General features: G+C 42.0%; 1 protein-coding gene across 1 annotated transcript in view; it reads right to left on the bottom strand.

Moving 5' to 3' along the window:
- Window positions 1–20,220, bottom strand: part of CCDC175 (coiled-coil domain containing 175) — a 414,158-nt gene that overhangs the window by 322,888 nt on the left and 71,050 nt on the right. Inside the window, exons 2-4 of the mRNA XM_078660614.1 lie at window positions 19,176–19,261; window positions 8,363–8,474; window positions 2,786–2,921 (exon numbers count right to left, since the gene is read on the bottom strand). Coding sequence (XP_078516740.1) covers window positions 2,786–2,921; window positions 8,363–8,474; window positions 19,176–19,261 — 334 coding nt within the window. The remainder of the gene's footprint in view (window positions 1–2,785; window positions 2,922–8,362; window positions 8,475–19,175; window positions 19,262–20,220) is intronic.

Consider the following 20,220-nt stretch of genomic DNA (forward strand, 5'->3'; position numbering starts at 1 on the left):
GTTACACAAAAAAAATTCAAGCTTTTGCGCTAGATATCCTGGGAGAGCCTCAAGAAGTGCGAACACTTTCCTTCTAAAACCATACAAGTATAATATGGGTCTGGTAGCTTAGTTGACTAATGTGTCCACTGTGGGGGCCTAAGTTTGACCTCAAGGCCACAGGTTCAAACCCTGGTGGGTCCACTCAGCCTATCATCCTTCTGAGATCCATAAAATTAGTACCATTGAGTTGGATAACAATAAACATCTGTTATTCAGCGCCAAGATACCCTTCTGGGTGAAGGTGCGCTTTACAAATACATGTTATGTTATAAATAGGATTCGCTGCCCATCTGGAGGGAACAGGTGTTATATGGCTACCAATTTAGTTTAGTCCCCTAACACCTCACAACTGGACTACCTCTGTACCAGTAGGCAGCTCTATCTAAGTAAACCTCTGCTTCTTTCGTCTACCTCTTTCCCCTGTCTTGTTTCAACTGCCTGGTCTCATCCCAGGCTCAAAACTTTACAGCGTGGTTGGCCCAATGGCTGCAGTCAGTAACTGAAAGCATAACAGAAACAAGAAGACATTGCACTGAACTTGCATAGAAAATTATAACTAACAGCTGATTACAACGATATTTTCGATGCCCTTCTTTCACACCGCATCCTCCATCACACTGCCAGGCAGTTCAACCAAAGTGAAGAGAAGAGTGACACCAAAACGCTTTTTATAATGTACTTTGGCCCCTCAAAAGGGTGCACTATATAAATGCTACAGTACAATACTGTATGCTGATTAGGCTCATGTTAATTCGCCAGTCAGATACGGCAGCCAATATGTCAAGAGAAAGGAACATGATTCGACGACGGGTGTTTTGCTGAGCAGATTTAGATCAAGCCTCGTCAATAGCAAAGAGCAATGGATTTAATTCTGTAGTCTCCCCCACTTACAAGCCACATTTTACATGGCCTGCTCCTCCTCCTTGCATTTGCTGCAACAGGTAGGTCAGCGGTATACAACGGTAACCACGCATTTTTTACAACGCTGTACCGTTACCACGCTACTTTTACCACGCAAGTCGATACAACGACTTGCGCTGGGGGGCGCTCCAGGATAGTAAATATATTAATTTACTATCCAACTCCTTTCCCTAGAGTCCACGGGGACTGGAGTTGGAATAGTAAATAAAAAAATTTACTATCCAGCGCCCCTCCACGCAAGTCGTTGTAACGACTTGCGTGGTAAAAGTAGCGTTGTAACGGTACGCGTTGTAAAAGTACGCCTGGTACCGTCATATATCCGGGTCAGCTTATGAAGTAATCATACCATTCATGACAGTAGACAGTACAATCATGCTAAAGCTCAGGTGTCCACTTAACCAAATAACTTATTCAAAGCTTGCTGAAAAAGGATGAGAAATAGCATTCAAAGTCAACTTCTAAATGATTTATAGTATGGTTGAGCTCAACCATATTACTGAGCCATAATGCATCGATTCCCCCCAGAACTTCATTCAGAAGACCTCTTGCTCTCAGGCTACACAGTGTTAAAAGGAGGTCTCGGTGTCCAGACCTAACCACTCGTGCTTGTGGCGCGCAGCTCAAACCGGCCACTGTCATTCTGTTTGTGATAATCAGCCACAGACAGAATGACAATAGGCAGGAGGGGCTGCGAGGAGGAGTGCGAGGCGCCCTATCAGGGAGTTTAGGCCTCTGGCAGGGAACAGATCACTCCCTGCAGGGCCCGGAATTATGGATAAAAGGCGTCTGTAAAAGCATGGGCAGGCGCAGGAGGGGCGCAGGAGGGGGGGCAAGCGACCCTCCTTTCCCCCCCCTGCGGACGCCCATGATGGTGGCAGTGCCTTGCAGTCACCGCCTTCCATATTAGGATGTGCCATTTGCAAAGCCTTTCCATGGCGGAGACTCCGCCATGGAAAGGCATGCTGTGTTCCCTTTGGGGGCCCGTTGCGGGCCCGCACGGGGGTTGCACTTGGGGGGGACCCCCCAACATTGGCATGAATAAGGTGGCAGGCACCGCACGGTGCCTGTCATGTTGTGCATGCACAACATGCATTTTGGACCTTGTGGCGGGTGCTGCTTGAAGCACCGCCCGCCACAATGTTCAATATGCTAGATGCGACTGCCAGGGTGGTGGTTGCATCCTAATGGGCACAGCGGGACCGCTGCACCTCTGGCGGTCGGTCCCGTATACCATATAAGTCCACCGCCATTGTAATGATGCCCTAAATATGGACCATTAGTGAATTAGATAGCTAAAAAAGTGGTCCATGTTTGCAAATTATGGCAGTTTTGAACCTGTAAAGTCACTCTGTATAAGTGTTTTGCAAGGTATGGAAGACAGTATGGACTTGAGATTGTGGCAGGCAATGTTTGTTTTGATATCAGGGAAATCAACAGTTAAAACTGACACAGCAGACCATTCAACAGGCCCACAAACTGGCTCACACACTGACGCTGACCTTATTGCTCTGTAGGCCAGCCTGACCCTGGAACTTACCAAAGTGAACTGCATTGGGTCGAATTCATGTCAACATTTTGATCGAAATGTAGTGGTCAGATATTGTGATGGTGCTTCATTTACCTTTGCTCCTTTCTTTTTGCAAAGGCTGTACCGCAGGAGCAAGCCAACCACACTTGGGTTTTTTCCCACTAACCATAGTCAAGAAATAGGTGAAACGATCATGCGACACTTTAAAACTGGTTTTTGATTAACAAAAGCAAATGACTGAATAAAAAAGTTTGAACTCAAAACCCTATATATACAACGAAAACCTGTCCATACCAAAGAGAAGAATTTAGTTCTTCCAAACTTAGCTGATTCTGGTTTGTACATTCAATCTCCTGCGTTAGATCTCTCAATTCACTCTGCAACTCATCTATTTGAGAAGCATTGGAGTCACGTGCCCAGGAAACTGCATCTGCAACAATAACAAACCAGTAAGGGATGTAAAATCACCAGGTGATAATATGCTTTGTTCACAAGGTGAAAACAGTTTTGAAAAACATACTCTGGCCCAGTACGACACAAAGTTATGCAAACTGGGGCATGCTATTTACTATACAGAACAGCGCTTCCCAAACTGTGGGTCACAACCCACTGGTGGTTCATTAGCCGAATTTTTATGGGCCGGGAAAGTCTGAGCAATAGATAAAGTTGCCTTTAAATTTTGTGTTTATCTTTTCACATTTGCAGGTGCTTCAAAGACAGAGTTCAAATGTCAGGCTATGTCTTATGACAAATTGCTGCTTATTCTTCACCCATGGCATTGATGTTTACTTTTCTTCCTCTGACTGCAAGTTGAGGGGAGTTTTTAAAAGTGAATTATGTGACAATCTTGCAGGAGTGAAGGGAGTGTGAAAGGAAAGGCTGTATAGTGTGTTTTTGCAACACACAAAATTTGTAGATGAAATGTATGCATTCAGCAGTTAAGAAAGCAAAACTGAAGCACTTTTTTGTAATTCTGAAGTGTGCTGGAAAAACATCTTGGTAAAAATTGCTTGTAAAAACTATTTCTACTCATGGGTTCCCAGAGATTATTGATGGAACTTTCGATGGACCTTTGAGGATGTCCCCTGGGTGGATACCAAATTCCTCCCTCCGTGATTCTTTGACTTAATTGATGTAACTATGTAACCTGTAACTCGCTGATCCTCTTGTAAATCCCTCTGATACCTCCGGGTCTAGCCAGTGCTATATAAAACTTTTCAAATAAATAAATACATATGTTTTATCAAGGATAAATAGCATCATAACAGTTAATTATCTCTTTTATACTTTGCACCGTGTCGGATATATGTCACGTGAAGCAACTTCTGCATGTAATATCCTACCTGGTCAACGCACCTCTTCAGAAAGTTTCTTAGCTAATGCCATGGGCAGAAGCTTTCCCTTTCTCTCTCTAAACCATTATAATTGTCTGTGACCTGGGGCCAACATCCTTGAACTAGAGGTGCCAACAAAAATAAAAGCCGATTTGGATGGCAGAGGGGTCGTGCGAGAGGACGCTGCCCCAGAATTGGTGCTCTCAAATAATAGAAGGCGTTTGAGGTGGGAGAAGCTAGCCTCCAACCCTGAGAAGGTCCGTGAAATCTACCTCCAGCTCATACAGACCTTCGAAAAGGTATGTATGATAATGGAGCTATCTACCTCTCAGGGCACAAACAAGGAGCTCTGGATCACCCATGAGAACCTAGTTGAGTCTGTGGCTGAAGTCCTTTTCACCACAGGAAAGAGGCGGCACTACGACCGCCCCAGCTGGTATAATCAGGCTTGCCGGAAGGCTAAATCAGATCTTCGGGCTCTAATTAAAAACGGAGCAGATAGGTCTGATATCCAGGAAAGCAGAAGGACTTACAAGCGCCTGACTTCCAATGCTAAAAGTGAATGGGAACATGAAAAATGGGAAAATCTTGCCACAACTCTAGCTACTAGGGACGCTCGTAAATTTTGGCGCTTGGTTAACACAGGGTCCGAAGAGCTAGTTTCTGCAATAGAACCGAATATCTCTGCCAAGACATGGCAGGCCCATTTTCAGTCCCTTTATAAGCTACCTGATGATACCATCAATGACACTTCTCTCAATATTAATGTAACAGCGGAGGGGGATCCTTTCACAGAGTTGGAAGTTCGAGCTGCCATTGCAGGGCTGGCACCAGGCAAGGCGCCCGGTTTGGACGGTTTGCCGGGCGACCTATTCAAACAAGAGCCTGATGTTTGGGCTCCTTACCTGGCCCTGATATTTAATGAGGTTCTAGGGGGCATGGAGGTTCCTAGTACTTGGCTGGGCGCAGAGATTGTTCCCATATTTAAGAAGGGATCACCTCTGCTCCCAGCCAATTACAGGCTTATCAGCCTCATAGATGTATCACAGAAATTATTCGGTAGGCTTATACTAGATCGCCTTCAAAACTGGATAGATGAATTTACCATTCTTAGCCCTTATCAGGCGGGATTTAGAAGAGGGGTCTCTACTATGGACCAGATATTCCGCCTGAATCTCCTCTATTGGAAGACTGCGGTTATCGAGGGCGGTAGCTTGTACACGGTATTCGTGGACTTGCGAGCCTCTTTCGATATTGTACCTAGAAATAGACTATGGACTGTACTGAAGGAGCTGGGTATCCCGGCTGAGATCCTGACCATCCTGTCAAGATTACATCATGGAAACTTCGCACGCGTCAGGTGTGGTAGAAATGGGGCTCTCTCAGATAGGTTCCCCGTTAACAGGTGGGTGAGACAGGGTTGCGTGCTTGCACCGACCCTGTTTTGCCTCTTTGTCAACGGGGTAATTGCGCACCTGACCGGGATCAGCGACATCGATGCCCCGAAGTTAAACGGCAGCAGGGTGCCTGCTATTATGTTTGCAGATGAAACCTTGCTGCTGTCCAAATCCCCAATGGGAATCCAATGAGTCCTGAATGGGTTCTCAGCCTTCTGTGTAGAGCGGGGACTTGAGATTAATGCGTTAAAAACTAAATTCATGATTCTCAACCCCCCTTCCTCAACACGCCCTAACCCCTCTATAGGTCTAGAGGGTTTTTACATTTGAATACTTGGGCTTAACCATCAATCAGGACATGACGTGGGACATACACCGGACCAGGGCTAATATGAAACTGGCCCAATTAACAGGGGGTATTTCTAGGATGGCAAATAAATCGACTTATAAACCTTTCGGTGCCGCCCTAGAAATTTACAAAATGCAGGCTAGAGGTGCAGTCTTATATGGAGGGGAATTATGGGGGCATATTCCTGCCCAAAACCTCCAGATCACGGAAAATAATTTTATTAGGCAATTGGCGGCGTTACCCGCAAGCACTCCGCTTCTTCCCTTGAGACTCGATCTGGGTCTAAGACCTATATCGGAGGAACTGGGTCTAAGACCAGTTATCTTTTGGCGACGCATTTGGAGCACGCCTGAACTTATAGATTACAGGAACGAGCTCCGAGAGATTCTTTGCTCGCCTAAATCAAGAAAAATACTATGGCTAAGGTACATCAAGCAAACATGCGAGATATTAGGTAGACCCGATTTATGGTTAGATCCAGCTAACACGTGTACTAGGATCCCACGCAAACTCTTAGTGAAGGACTTCCATGAGTTGAACTTAACACTAACAATGGGAAAAATAAGAGAGGGGTCCCTGGCAGATTCGTTTATTAAACTAAAAGACTCGTGTTCACTAGAATGTGTGCTAGATGACATTTCACCTGTCTTCACCAGAAAACCTTTCATGCAATGGCGCTACAGCACACTCCCCATAAGGTCCTTTACTATCCATTGGGCCCAGTCTATATCTAGTGAGCAGTGTCCGTCGTGCCCACATCATCGGGAAGACGATCTGCATATTTTATTTTTATGCAAGGCGTACCAAAGACCTAGGAAGTATTGGCTTGTCCCTCTTCTTAAAAATCTGGGCTTTAAACTACATCTCCCTGCCTATAGGATTTTAAAAACTGACCTCTCACCTCCAATTGTATTTGCGGTAGCGAAATGTTTGACTGCGATGTGGCACATCCGTACCCGCTCTTTGAAACAAGAGCAAGCTATGGGATAAATGAACTGTTTTAATGAATTACAATTATAACGTACAGTCTATGATTTTATTACTCTCTTTTAACGACTTTTTAATGATCTTGGGTGTATATTACCTGCTTGTTTTAATTGAATATCTGTTTGTATATCTTTTATGATCTAAAATTTGATCGAAATAAAGATTGAAACTGAAAAAATAAAAAAAGACCCTTCCAATCGGAATTTCTTTTCCCCACATGCCCTCCAGCTGCACATTTTCGGGGTATTCATTTAAATAGATTTCTTAGTCTTTGCTTTGTTTGAAACCTCCTGTAGAAGCAGATTTGAACGTCCCAGCTCTTCTTTCAAAGCCACTTGGATATTAAGGAGGAGTGGCCTCCTCAGAAAATGCTCGAGCTCTTTCTAAATATTGATCCTTAAGGGTTTCCATATTAGCTAATTTATTAACCCTTTAGGTCTAGAAGATTTGCTAATCTTCCTGCTTGTCTCTTCCATAATATCAAATTCGCTCATGCTCTAGAACAGCAGTTTGCACCCTTTTGACTTCTGTTGACCACCAATGAATCACTACTAGAAGCTGAGGACCCTTAATAATTTCTATGATTTGTACCTAAACACAATACACACAAATAAAGAAAGGATACATTGAACAAATAGACAAATTACACCATATTTAATTCACAAACAAAAAAATAAAAGAATTATAATTTTAATTTTAACTGGAAGATTGGAGCTTGTCGGAGTATACCAGTGATTTACTTGAAGCCACCAGTCCTCTATGCTAGTTTCTGTTGAATGTACACGTGCTGCGCCCACAAATCAAGATACCAGCTTCCTTTGTAGCATCGAACTTCAAATTCCTAAACACTTACAGAGCGTTTTAAAATGTACAGTTTTACATTTTGCTTTTTATGTATAAATACGTAATGAATCTGCGACATTTTTTAACTTCTAAACAATTGCAGACCCCCCCCGCTGAGTAGGGTTGCAGCCTCCCAAGTATCCGTGGACCACAGGTTGAGAATTGCTGGTCTAAAACTGGGGTTGTGTGAATGTGATCATATGGAGCTGAAGGCACCACTTCGCCCAGGGGTATGCACCAGGGCAATGATGCATGCACATAACCACAATTCGTGGGTGGGCACATTGATAGTGCACCACGCAGTAAGTGTGGGGCACATTTTGAGCACCAAAAAGATCACACTTTGGGGGTCATACGGAGGGACCACAACATCATACTGATGCCCCTCCAAGGAGGTCAGGGGTGCAGCCCGAGTCCAAGTCTTCCCCTTCAATGTATGAACTTCATAGCCTCTTCCAAACACAGTCTGCAGTTGCCTCTGCAGAGACACTGACAATGCTGGAAGGGGTGTGCTAAGTATCTGCTTAGGTGAACCATGAAATATGCCCCTTAAGGGGTGCCTGAAGTTTGGGACTGTGCCCACCATGTGTGAGCCTTCCAATCCCCCTCTCAACGTTGGGGAGGTGCAATCAGTGGGTGTACTGCCAATTCATGCCTCTACTGCATAAACGTCTGTGCTTGCACAAGGTACATTACGCATGTCAACTACAGCATGCACAGGAGACTGTACTTTATTGTGTTGTCAATATGGCACTCAGCCTTTGTCTTTGAGTGTCATACGCAATTTCCAAGTGAAAATGCTCAAAGCAAGTCTGTGTGACAATCCCTGTGATCTTTTGGCTCAAAGTTCCATCTACCCAGTCCAAGGACAAAATTCATTAAAAGCATATGCTGTCAACCAGTAGTTACTTCCATATCCCTAGCATGATGCAGTATCACTCCTTTAGTTGTGGACTATTACCTGCTATTTCCTTAGCAACATTTCCTGGTAGATGAAGAAGTTTAAATCGTAATTTGCTATTTTCTATACTTTCCTCTTCCAGCAGTTCACGAGTGGCTCTTCTTACATATTCCTGAAAACAGAAAGGGTTAAGAGGAGTTAAACCTAATGAGTATTCAGGATACATCTGCCCCCACCCCTCATTACTCATGTGCTATGTAGCACAAGGGATGTTTCCCAGATCCACTGAGGGTCTTGAAAATTAGAACCATACACACAACTTGGCCACAATAGCTTTGGCAGGGAGAGGAGAGGTATGTGCAGTGCAGGAACATGCATGTGGCAGGAAAGCAATAATCTACATACTTAGCAGTGTAATCATGATAACCCACTATTTTTGGCTAAACATCCTTTACGTGAGCCCCCAGCCATGGGAGCCTTAACCTTCCAAGTACATATCATTCATGGCACATGCTATGGAGGAAATGAGGGATTTCAATCATGGCAGACTGAATAGCTATCAGGGATAGACACAGCTGGCAGCCTACCAAACATGTGTGCAGGTAAACACACTTTACCCAATGAGTATACCATCAGCAGCCACTGAGTATTAGTGATGTCTTGGCTTGGATACGGGGATGGTATTCAACCATCCTGAAAGGAGCATCATTCTAAGCTGACCCCATGTCCGGAGCTGAGTCCTGTACTGGTAGCAGATTCATGTCTACAACCTGCCAGGGAACTCAGGTTAAGGCTGTCCCATGGAGGAAACATTTTGGGCTTTTCAGAAACTGAAGAAATCCGAAGCAGGACAGTGCACATTGAAAAAACTTTTTGGGGACCAGTAAAGAAATTTACTAACCAATAGGCAGTTTGTAAAGTGTTTAATCATAGTGAGCTGCAATCAGACTTTCTTCATGCAACTTGCGACTCGCTTCAATTGGAGGCAATCACAATATGGTCCCTGTCTGTAGTGGATGATAAATAAAGCAAGCTTTTTTCAAAATACAGCCTTTTTTCCTTACAGAAAATGGGCTGTATTTAAAAAATAAAACCTTTTTTTTTCAAAGAGATGACAGTGAGCAGAGTCCAGGAAGTGGTAAGGAGACAGACTAGTGCTGTCTCTTCCCAAGACAAACCCCCACATGCATCAACCTATTTAGGAAGTGCAAACGGTGCGAATTGGTAAATTCGGCCGTTTGCACTTCCTAAATACGTTTTTGGGATGCATCAAACAAAGTGTCAAAATTCGCTATTTTTTGCATTTCTTAAAAATGCAAATGCAATTAAGGAATCGCATTTGTGCGATTCCTTAAATGTAATGCATCATTTTAAAAAAAAATTGCGAATTTTGAAATAGGAAGTGCAAATTAACACGAGGTTGACCCTCGTGTTAATTTGCGAAACATTTTTAAAAAGCAAAAAAGTGCATTTTTTAAACTTGCATGTTACAGACACACATGTCCTTAGGACATGTGTGTGTGAAACATGCACTTTAAAATACATTTCAGGGGTGCAGGGGGGGGGTCCTTTGGACCCCCCTCTGCACCCTTGCAATGCATCAACAAATTGCGAGTGCAAAAAAAAACAAATGCAAAACGGCATTGATTCCTAAAGGAATCAATGTAATGCCATTCCTTAATTGCGATTCGCAATTAAGGAATCGCAATTTCCGAAAATTAAGAAATCCTAAAAACTTTTAGGATTTCTTGATGCATAGGATTTTGCATTTCCTAAATAGCGATTCCTTAATTTTCGCTATTTAGGAAATGCAAAATCCTAGATTGATGCATGTGGCCGAAAAAGTTGTTTAAAAAACGATTTTCACTTTCTGTGTTTACTGTCTATGCCTGTGGTCGTTACAGGTAAAAATTGTAGTTTTAGCCTGCCTGTAATTGCATATTTTATCACCTGTGTTGTGCTTTAAATTTGTGGTTTTCCCTGCCCATGATTGCCTCCATTTAGTGTGTTGAATTGTGGGATTTGCAGTCCAACCTCTGTAGTTTGTCCCTCTCATTCCTTGGTGAAAAATCTGTTTTCCCTCCAAATTTCTCCTTTGCTCTGTGCTTAGACCTGTGTGCTAAAACAGTGTACCCCCAGCCAACATTTTGTGTTCACAAGTCAGTGAGGCCAGCAAACCTTGTCTGAGGTCGCTAGGACCTTATATGGTCTGCCCGTGGTTGGGACTTGTGTACACTGACTGGTGGTTGTATCTGGAGTTTCTATTGGGTTAGGGTTAATGTCCTCATTGGTTGGGTATTTGAGGGTTCTGATTGGTTTCTCGGTCTGTGATTCAATCATTGTAGGGTTGGGACTAGGGCTAGGGTTAGGATATCTATTGGAAGTAGGGACTAGGGCTTTCTATGTTATTGGTTGTTGGGAATAGGGTGGGACTAGGGCTAGGGTTAGACCTTTAATTGGAAGTAGCATGAAACTCTTAATTAGTAGCATGAAACATATACATCAGCACCCCTTTTCACTACACCTCAAAAGCAAAACATATCACACACACCAGCACAACAAGATCTTCAGAGCGCAACACCTCGTAATACTTACCATCACAAAATACATACATATACCCACCTTTCAAAGCACACAAAGAAACAAACTCCAATGCCAAGCTTTCATTCTTCCACCACTCCTAACACAGATACAGTAATACAGCACCTCTCTTCTAACCGCCTCTCATCCATTGGACAATTTAGAACATTACGACATGACCCACATGCTGCACCATCTCCCCATACTCATACACCTTCCGCCTTAAACACACGCAAGAAATATAAGCAACATGCCACACCTCACAACTTTGCTTCCCCAAGTCTACCTCAAAACAATGTTACACCAAAAAAGCAACACAGCACTCCAACTCACTCTCAAACACCATCTCCAACACATACACTTGCAGACCCATCAAAATGTCTTCTTAGCATGCTGGATGAGGAAGACGATACAGAACAGCTACAAGATTGCTATCCTAATACAGCTAATACCAGCACTAAAAACACACCTGCTACACACCCACACAATACTGATCACTCTTCTACAAAACAAAGTCCCACTATCATCAAAGGCCACTCTCTACACTGTCTACTAATAAATGCTTGATCCCTACCTAAAAACAAGGACCACATCTACGACCTTCTCACCGATGCAAAACCAGACATACTATTCATAACCGAATCATGGTTGGGAGAGGATATGGCTCCAGTCCTGCATGAAGCCATTCCTCTAGGCTATCAAATAATCACCCAAAATCGTATAGCCAAAATAGGAGGTGGTCTAGCTGTTGTATTCAGGCAAACAATACATATCACAAAAGTTGACAACATCTCCATAAAGAATTGTGAGGCTCCTCTAACAAGATGCAATCCTACACCATCTTCCACCTGTAACTTCCTGCTCCTTTAGATACCTCCACCTAGCAAGGCAACATTCCCAGACGCACTTCTAGACACAGTTTCAAACCTGATAACAATACACTCCAACCTATGCGTTCTGGGTGATCTTAACATTTGGTTTGATAAAACCAATATGCCCATCCAAAAACAATAATCACAGGCCTAGACGCATTAAAACCTGCATCAGATTGTCCCCAATCCGACACACACCGCTGGAAATATCCTAGATGTCATTTTTGCTAATACTGAACTAGTTACCTTTCAAACTATAACTCCAGTCACATGGTCACACCACCACTTGCTTGCTTTCCAACATAAAACAACACTAAGCGACTCACCTAAAACTACCTTACATCCATCCACCTTTCGGCAGTGGAACAAACTCAATTTGGAACACTTGGAAACACAACTAACATCCAGTATAAATCTGGAAACCATAAATTCTGTTCAGAATCTATATGAGTGGCTACAGGAAGCTTTTGACATCCTGATACCACTCAAAAACACACAACAGAACAAAAGAAAAAAAGCGCCTTGGAGAAACATAGAAATAAAAGACATAAAACAACAAATTAGAAAGCTGCAACGTACCTGGCTCAAAACAAACGCCAAACAAGACAAACTTCACCTACAAAAAATAAACAGATTTTATAAGTCGGCTATCAAAAAAGCTAAGAAAAGGTACTATTCAGACAGAATTCAAAACGCTAAATGTGCAAATAAAGAATTCTATAAAATACTCAATAAATTTTTAAAACCAAATTGCCTAAAAGGAACTCATCCTGTTACTCAAGATTTCACAGACAAACTGGCAAATCATTACACAGACAAAGCAGACATGTAGGACTCGTACTTAAAACAGAAACAAAGCGCCAGCACTAACCCTTGTACAAAACAACTATCCAAGAATGCTTTAATCAAGCCTTTCAGTTCTTTCCAACACATCTCACACGAGGAATTTATGGACCTGGTCAAAGCAAGCAGGCCTGCCGGCAGCCCTTCTGACCCCTGTCCGCCACAAACTTTCAAGACAATTCTTTTAACAACCTCTGCTGCCATTCCAGTAAGAAGAATCATCAACGATTCCTTAACTACTGGAATATTTCCAGAAGAACTCAAAAGTCATACATACGTCCTTTACTGAAGAAAACAAACTTGGACCCCCTGAACCCTGACAACTACAGACCCATTACAAATGGACCTTTCCTGGGCAAACTGATAGAAAGAGCAGCGTTCGCCCAGATGTCACAATTCATTGAAGAGAATGACATACTTTTAGATTTCCAAACAGGATTACGTCCGTGAAGAGGCACTGAATCTGCCCTCCTTGCCACCTGGGATGACCTAAAGAATACAGTTGACTGCAACGGGGTTGCTGCGCTACTCCTCTTGGACCTCTCAGCTGCCTTTGACACGGTTGACCATGACACTCTGAAATAAAAACGTTATGAAGCCGGCATAGAGGGAACTGCTCTAGACTGGCTTTCATCCTACCTTGGAAACAGAACTAATGTCATCCACACCCCACCTTTCTCGGCCAAACCGTACTCCACAAAAGCAGGGGTCCCTCAAGGTTCTATCATCTCGCCCATGCTTTTCAACATCTACATGAAGTCTTTACCAGTACTGATCAATACATTTCACCTCAGGTGCTACAACTATGTGGATGACACGCAAATACTCCTTCAACTGGAATGCCCCAAAGACATTGGAAAATCACCAATTTTCAGCTGTCTCAGAGCTGTGGATCAGTGGATGACTTGGAGCCATCTCAAATTGAATGCTTCAAAAACTGAAATACTCACGTGTGGAGATTGGAAAAACAACCCGCTTGTGCATGGCCTGATGAACTGGGATCACTGCCTAAAGTATCGAAGGAAGTAAGAAACCTCTGAATGACCATGGGCTCCAAGCTGTCGATGAATGTCCAAGTGGATAAACTAGCAAGATCAAGCTTTGCTAAAACAAAAACGCTGCGACGAATTTTCCCTCATTTGGGATTTCCACACAAGGTCCAAGCTACCATCTCCCTTGTTCTATCCAAACTCGATTACGCCAATAGCCTCTACCACGGATCACCTTTAACGACCATGAAAAGACTACAACGGATTCAGAACTTGGCTGCCAGACTACTCTTGCATATCAAACCACAAGACCACATCTCCCCTGCCTTGAAAGCCCTGCATTGGTTACCGGTTGCCAGAAGATCCACGTTCAAGCTGCTTTGTATTACCCACAAAGCAATACATGGAATAGGACCACTCTTCATCAGGAATAAAATCACCAAACACATTCAACAAAGGTACCTCCACTCTAAAGGAGCATCTCGCCTCAAAAACCCACCATACAAGAAAAAAAACATGGGTGGCACATCCTTCTCTGTTCAAGCAGCCAAACTATGGAACTCTTTACCCCCCAACATAAGATCCACCGACAACCACCTTATCTTCAGAAAACTACTCAAGATTTGGCTCTTCCTCACATAAGCACCATACGGAAACAGAAATTTACAGCATATCCCTCTGTATATAAGCATTTGTTTTCACTATAGATATGTACCTATCTTTGTGTATTACTTTATAAAACATGTAAACTAATTGTGTTGTTAAGAGAAAAAAAAATAATAATAATAATATTCATCATTAAATAAAAATCATCTTTGGTCTACATGTACATATTTCCATTGTGCATCTATGTACCTTCCATGTACTTCGATCTGTGTGTCTGTTACTTTTCTCCTGAAAAAACATGTCCAATGCACTACCCTATTTCTCAACCTGTGCCTCTATCAATATATTTAATCTAAATATACTTACTTCCTTTATGTATCTATATACTTTCAATGTACTTATGGATCTATATATTTATCACTTTCTTCTAATTTAGCATTTCCAATGCACTAGCCTATTTCTCAGCCTATACTTCGCTCAATATATCTTCTAGCCCAACCTTCTGACTCATCTCAAACTTCTTTCTACTACTCCTTCCAATGCACTACCCTATCTCTCATCCTATACATCTATCAATATATCCTCTACATCCACTCTCTCATTTATCCCAAACCCCATATCACTACTATGATCGCCAAAATAACCCTTTCTGGACTCTCTCCTGCTCTACCCCTCCTTGCATCATCTGAAAGCTCTTTTTACTACACCAATCCCCTAAAATCAAACCTTTCTAAACTCCCCCTCTGACTCCTTCCCTCCAAAACTCATTTTTACTCATCCAAAAGCCTTTCCTACTGCTAAGACCTAAAACATTTAAAAAAAATAAAAAAAAAATCCTTCACTCTTTTATCCCTCCACTATCCTTTTCAATCAAAATTAACAGACTAACATGTTCACTTCTCAAATTCCATATTCCATATTCAACTATACTAATATACTGCCCAAATAACTGAATAACATATCTACTACTCAAATTACTTCATATACTATACTAATTTTCAACACTAATCCTCTATGGGTTCCGGAGTGGGGTGCTACTCGCCAGAAAAGCGCTTCAACACCCATCAGGGGTAACAAGTGCTACATGAATGCAAATCTTTCTTCCCCTTTTATCCCTCCGCTATCCTTCTCACTCCAAGTAACAGACTAATTTCCACCACTGAAATTACCTCATATTTCACCATATTAATTCACCACTAATCCTTTATAGGCTTCCGGAATAGCGTGCGTCAACAAGCGATAAATAAATACAAACCTTTGTCCTCCTCTATCCTTCTGCTAACATTCCAAATCCAAATAACTGACTAACCTATCCACCACTTAAAATGTACTTGCATGTTTCACTATACTAATTCAACACTAATCCTCTATGGGTCCCGGAGTAGCGTGCTACCCGCCGAAAAAGCGCTTTGCGCCTCGTCAGGGGTAGTAAGCGCTATATAAATTCAATTACAATACAATACAATACAAAGGGGTCCCAAGGGCACCACTTCATTTTTGTGAATGAGTTACCATCTCTTTTTTATGTCCTTGTACTTTTACAATGTTTTGCATAGGATTTCAGTCGTAAAATATTGATACATGGTATAACGATTTGGCATTTGGAAAGGATGCCTACAACACACCCCTTCCAGATACCAAATCAGTATCCATTCCAAACCAACCACATTTTAGGAGTCATAAAAACATTTCCGACCCCTAAAATGGGATGAGTATTTCTGGAAAAGCATTTTTACAGGCACAAATGCAAAATCAGAACATTTGCAACTATAAAAATGCTTAGTACAGCTGGCCCTATGTTCCTTTTAAATGGCATCTGACATGCCTTCATAGTTCCCTGCCAGTAATGTTAAAGCATACATCTACAACTTGAATAATTCTAAGCAAATTCTCCGAATTCACATTCCCAGACTTCACATTTTGCATCCCGGTTAACTTTAGTGATACTAACCTAATAATATTGTTGCCAGATGCATCCGAAACGTAATACATTGGGGTCGATTATGATGTCATTTGGAAACTCTTCTGACCAAATCGGTTCCTGAGGCTTTCCAAACTAATCAGGTTCTGTGAGTACGACCGACTGATTACAATGCTTTCGGACAACGTTTGGTCGGACTCACATTGACTTCAATGGGAGTCTATGTTCCGAACCAGAACACAGGCACCCATTGACAAAAGGGGTGGTTAGGGAAAACCTTGCACCCTGTGGCGGGCACTCCATGGTGCCAGCCACACGTGCATGCATGCAAAGGGAGAACCCAAGGCTATCCCCATGGGCTCGATTCAGAGGGCCCAGGGTGAAGGGGGGCCTGCTACTGGCCCCCAAAGTCAGATTCAGACAGCCAATCTGTGTCGGAACAAACGATTTGGATGGCTGTCCGAATCTGACATCATAATCGCGCGGCTGGAAACGAGGTCCGTAGACCGCTACGATTTAGCACCAAATGCCTTTTGGAACTGAGTCGGAAAGTCCGAATGCTTTCCAGCCATTATAATCAGATGTTCGGAAAAGTGTCAAAGTCGGTCGGAAAGGCGAGTTCCGAATTTGATTCCGACGAATCGAAGGCCGTTCGGAGCCTTTCCGAATGACATCGTAATCGACCCCAATGTCAACACTCACTTTACACTTCCACTTAGCTAAACCTTCGAAACATATGGACAAGACCATAGATGACTCACAGTGCTATTAGACCACAGAAAAGGATAACACTGCACTAAATAAATGTCACTACCATGACATCAATTACAATAGAAAAAAATATGGTTCTTCTGCAGTATGACAAAATAGAAAGCCTTGCCTGCGCATTATTGGCACACACCGATTAATAAAACACATGTCAGTTTGCGTGTTTGGAACAATCCTTACATTCCAGAAATATACCTAGGATTTGAAGACATGTCTTAGCCTTTTGGGATTCCATCCCATAACATTTATAGATACCAAGGAAAATATTCAGAATCTTGAAATCCATGTCAATACAGAAGATCCTACCACAGAGCGAGCATTAGTGGTAAGTTAAGAAATGTACAGGCCTGAAAAATAAAATTGAGTTTTAACTGTGCAAATTAGCTCTATAGTTTTCTTTATTGCACTGGTTCTCTTATGGCAAATCAGAAAATTCTAACAGGAGGCACTCTGCTTCTGGGATAAATTGCTCCCTACAGCATTATGGCTTATCACCATGCTGAGGAACAAGTAATACCAATAGCTGGACTATGACTCCAATTCTATTTGTCACAGGGAGAGCAATTCAATTTTGTATCTTTTAAAGCCTATTCTATTGTACAAAAAGAAGGCTCGCCAAATGTAAAGGTTGTGAAAGTCATCCTTAGCTAGTAACCTGGATATCTGATCTTTTGGTTGATGGGAAAGATTAAGAAAGCATTTTTAAAGCAGTGTCTATTGTATATGGCGTTCCAGCAAGTCTTTATGAATGACAAATATTTAGTTCCCATTATCAAAAAAAGGGTTAAAAAATAAATCACACATAGGGAGTGTAGTCCCCGAGAAAGTCACACAAGTTCCCTATTTGGAGAATTCTATAAGCAAACACCCTACACACAACAAGAAGGGCAGAGACAGCAGTTACTGGCATGCTACGATGTGTAAGTAAACAGGACTATGATGGAATTATGAGAACCTGGACACAGGTTTTCACGCAAAAGCATTAGAAATCCTTGCATAAAGTGTGTCTAACACTGAAATGTGAAGCTAAGCTCCATACTTCATGGCAGTACCCAGCAAAAAAAATGGAAAAAAGTGCAGCCTCTTGAACAGACCAGATCTTTTTGGCCTGTTAGAAGCAGAGTCTAGTTTTGGACCAACTGGGATAAGACTGAAAAAAACAGCAATTGGGTCAATGGGTTAGTCACGGTCACACAAAAGTTGTCTGGCCAAAGCTCAGCCTAAGCAATGCATAAATTAGCTCTATAGTTTTCTTTATTGCACTGTTTCTCTTTTGGCAAATCAGAAAATTCTAACAGGACGCATTCTGCTTCTGGAATAAATTGCTCCCTACAGCATTATGGCTTATCACCATGCTGAGGAACAAGTAATACCAATTGCTGGACTATGACTCCAATTCTATTTGTCACTGGGAGAACAATCCAATTTTGTATCTTTTAAATCCTATTCCATAGTAAAAAAAAAAGGCTCACCAAATGTAAAAGTTGTGAAAGTCATCCTTAGCTAGTAACCTGGATATCTGATCTTTTGGTTGATGGGAAAGATTAAGAAAGCATTTTCAGGTTGGCTGAGAAGAGGACCTAGGTAACACGTCAAAGTAAGTGGTGTTATAACCAGCAATGCAGAGTCACAACCAGAGAAGTGGGCAATTCAGAGCCAGTGGGGAATCTGCCGATCTGCCAAGACACTGGGGTTCCAGCACACACCCACCCAGTGTCAGACCGCTTGTTCTACTTTGCTTACTTTGAGAAGATTGGCGATTTGCTAGTTAATAGGTTAAGAAATTTCCTCCATGAAAATGGCAGGTGCCCTTTAAATAGAAATAAAGGTTGAGGGGGCCACCATGACATTCTTTTTTGCTTTTCAGGTTTGTTTCTGAAAACAAAACCAACAATGATGCCCTGCACAGAGGTTTGTTGTGTATTTTCCATGTCCAGATCTTCCTTACCTTGCATGATGGAGCTGGACAGGTAAAATCTTCATCTGATGGACAGCCCTAATTGAGCAGACCTCCCGATGCACCAAAGGCGCATTCCTATGGATGACCAGCGTAAAATCATTGGTTTCCACACCTTTCAAAGGAGCGGATGAACCCCGTGTTTGGCGGGGCAGGAGCCCTTCTTATTTGTGGCGGTGCTCCCACTCTTCCAAACCCTTAAAGATGCCCTCATTCTTCATTGTCCTTTCAACACCTGATTATTACTGACATCACCTTTGACTGGAACAATACATTTTATTACAGACTACTCAAAAAGATATTTAATCGGTTTCATAAAATGCATGGTTTAAGTTACCAGTTGCTTAATAGCTTCAACCGTCTCCGTCAGATGCTGCATGGCTTCCTTCCCATATTCCATTTCTGCGTTTTTCAGCTGCTTCTCTGAAGAAAATGCAAAAAGAGGCACGTCTAGATCCAGTATAAATCAAAGTCACATTTAGGTGGAGGCATTGGCTGCTTTGCAGTGGCAACTAGAAAAAATAAATTTAGTACATTTGCAAACAGTTACAGTGTTTGCAATTTTTATTTTACATTACCATGCCCCTTCGGAGAAGATTTTAGGGTTTTTAATTCGAGAAACATATATTTACTGACTTACACAAGTGTGCAGACATGAAGACATTTTGTGTAAAAATAGGAAAGGATTTATTAGTTTGCAAGTGCTCTTTAACAATCATTGGATAATAAATAAATACCACTATTGCTTAGTTTAGATTGACCCGAATGCTATTTCTTCCACTAATGTGTACTTCCTTTTTCTACATTTCACTTTTGCTGCTCTTCCTCATTACTGCTTTCTCCCCTTTTCACTGTTTTTCTATACTTTTCTTCTTCAATGTTATATCTTTCTCTCTCTGATTCTGTGTTAGAGCTGATCCAATTGCCAAACAATATCCCCCTGGCCTTGTACTGAAACTTTATATAATAGACATTTTTTATGACATTTGGAAGTGTTTTGTTGACGGATTATTAGTTATCTGAATTGAGAAATAAATAAATACCACTAATGTCTAATATTTATTCTTCCTCATGCTTGTTTCATCCGCCAACGTGCACTTCTTTTCTCTAAATGTCACTCTTGCTGGCTACACTGCTTTCTCCCTTTTTCCCTGTTTTGCTAAATTTATCTTCCTCCTCTTCTTGCATGTTCTATCTTTCTCTCTCTGGCAATGTGTTAGAGGGGATCCAATTGCCAAGCAATGTCCACATGGCCTCCATAAAACATGGGCTCTTTCTGATTGTCTAAGGTAGCTTAAGTTTCTGAATCAAGTTGCATAATCACAATTTCAGTTACTCAGAGAGAAAACAATGGGCATTCACTTCTTTTCTACTAGTCACTT

Source organism: Lissotriton helveticus, chromosome 9 (genome assembly GCF_964261635.1).
Source record: "Lissotriton helveticus chromosome 9, aLisHel1.1, whole genome shotgun sequence".
Classification (NCBI taxonomy): Eukaryota; Metazoa; Chordata; class Amphibia; order Caudata; family Salamandridae; genus Lissotriton; species Lissotriton helveticus.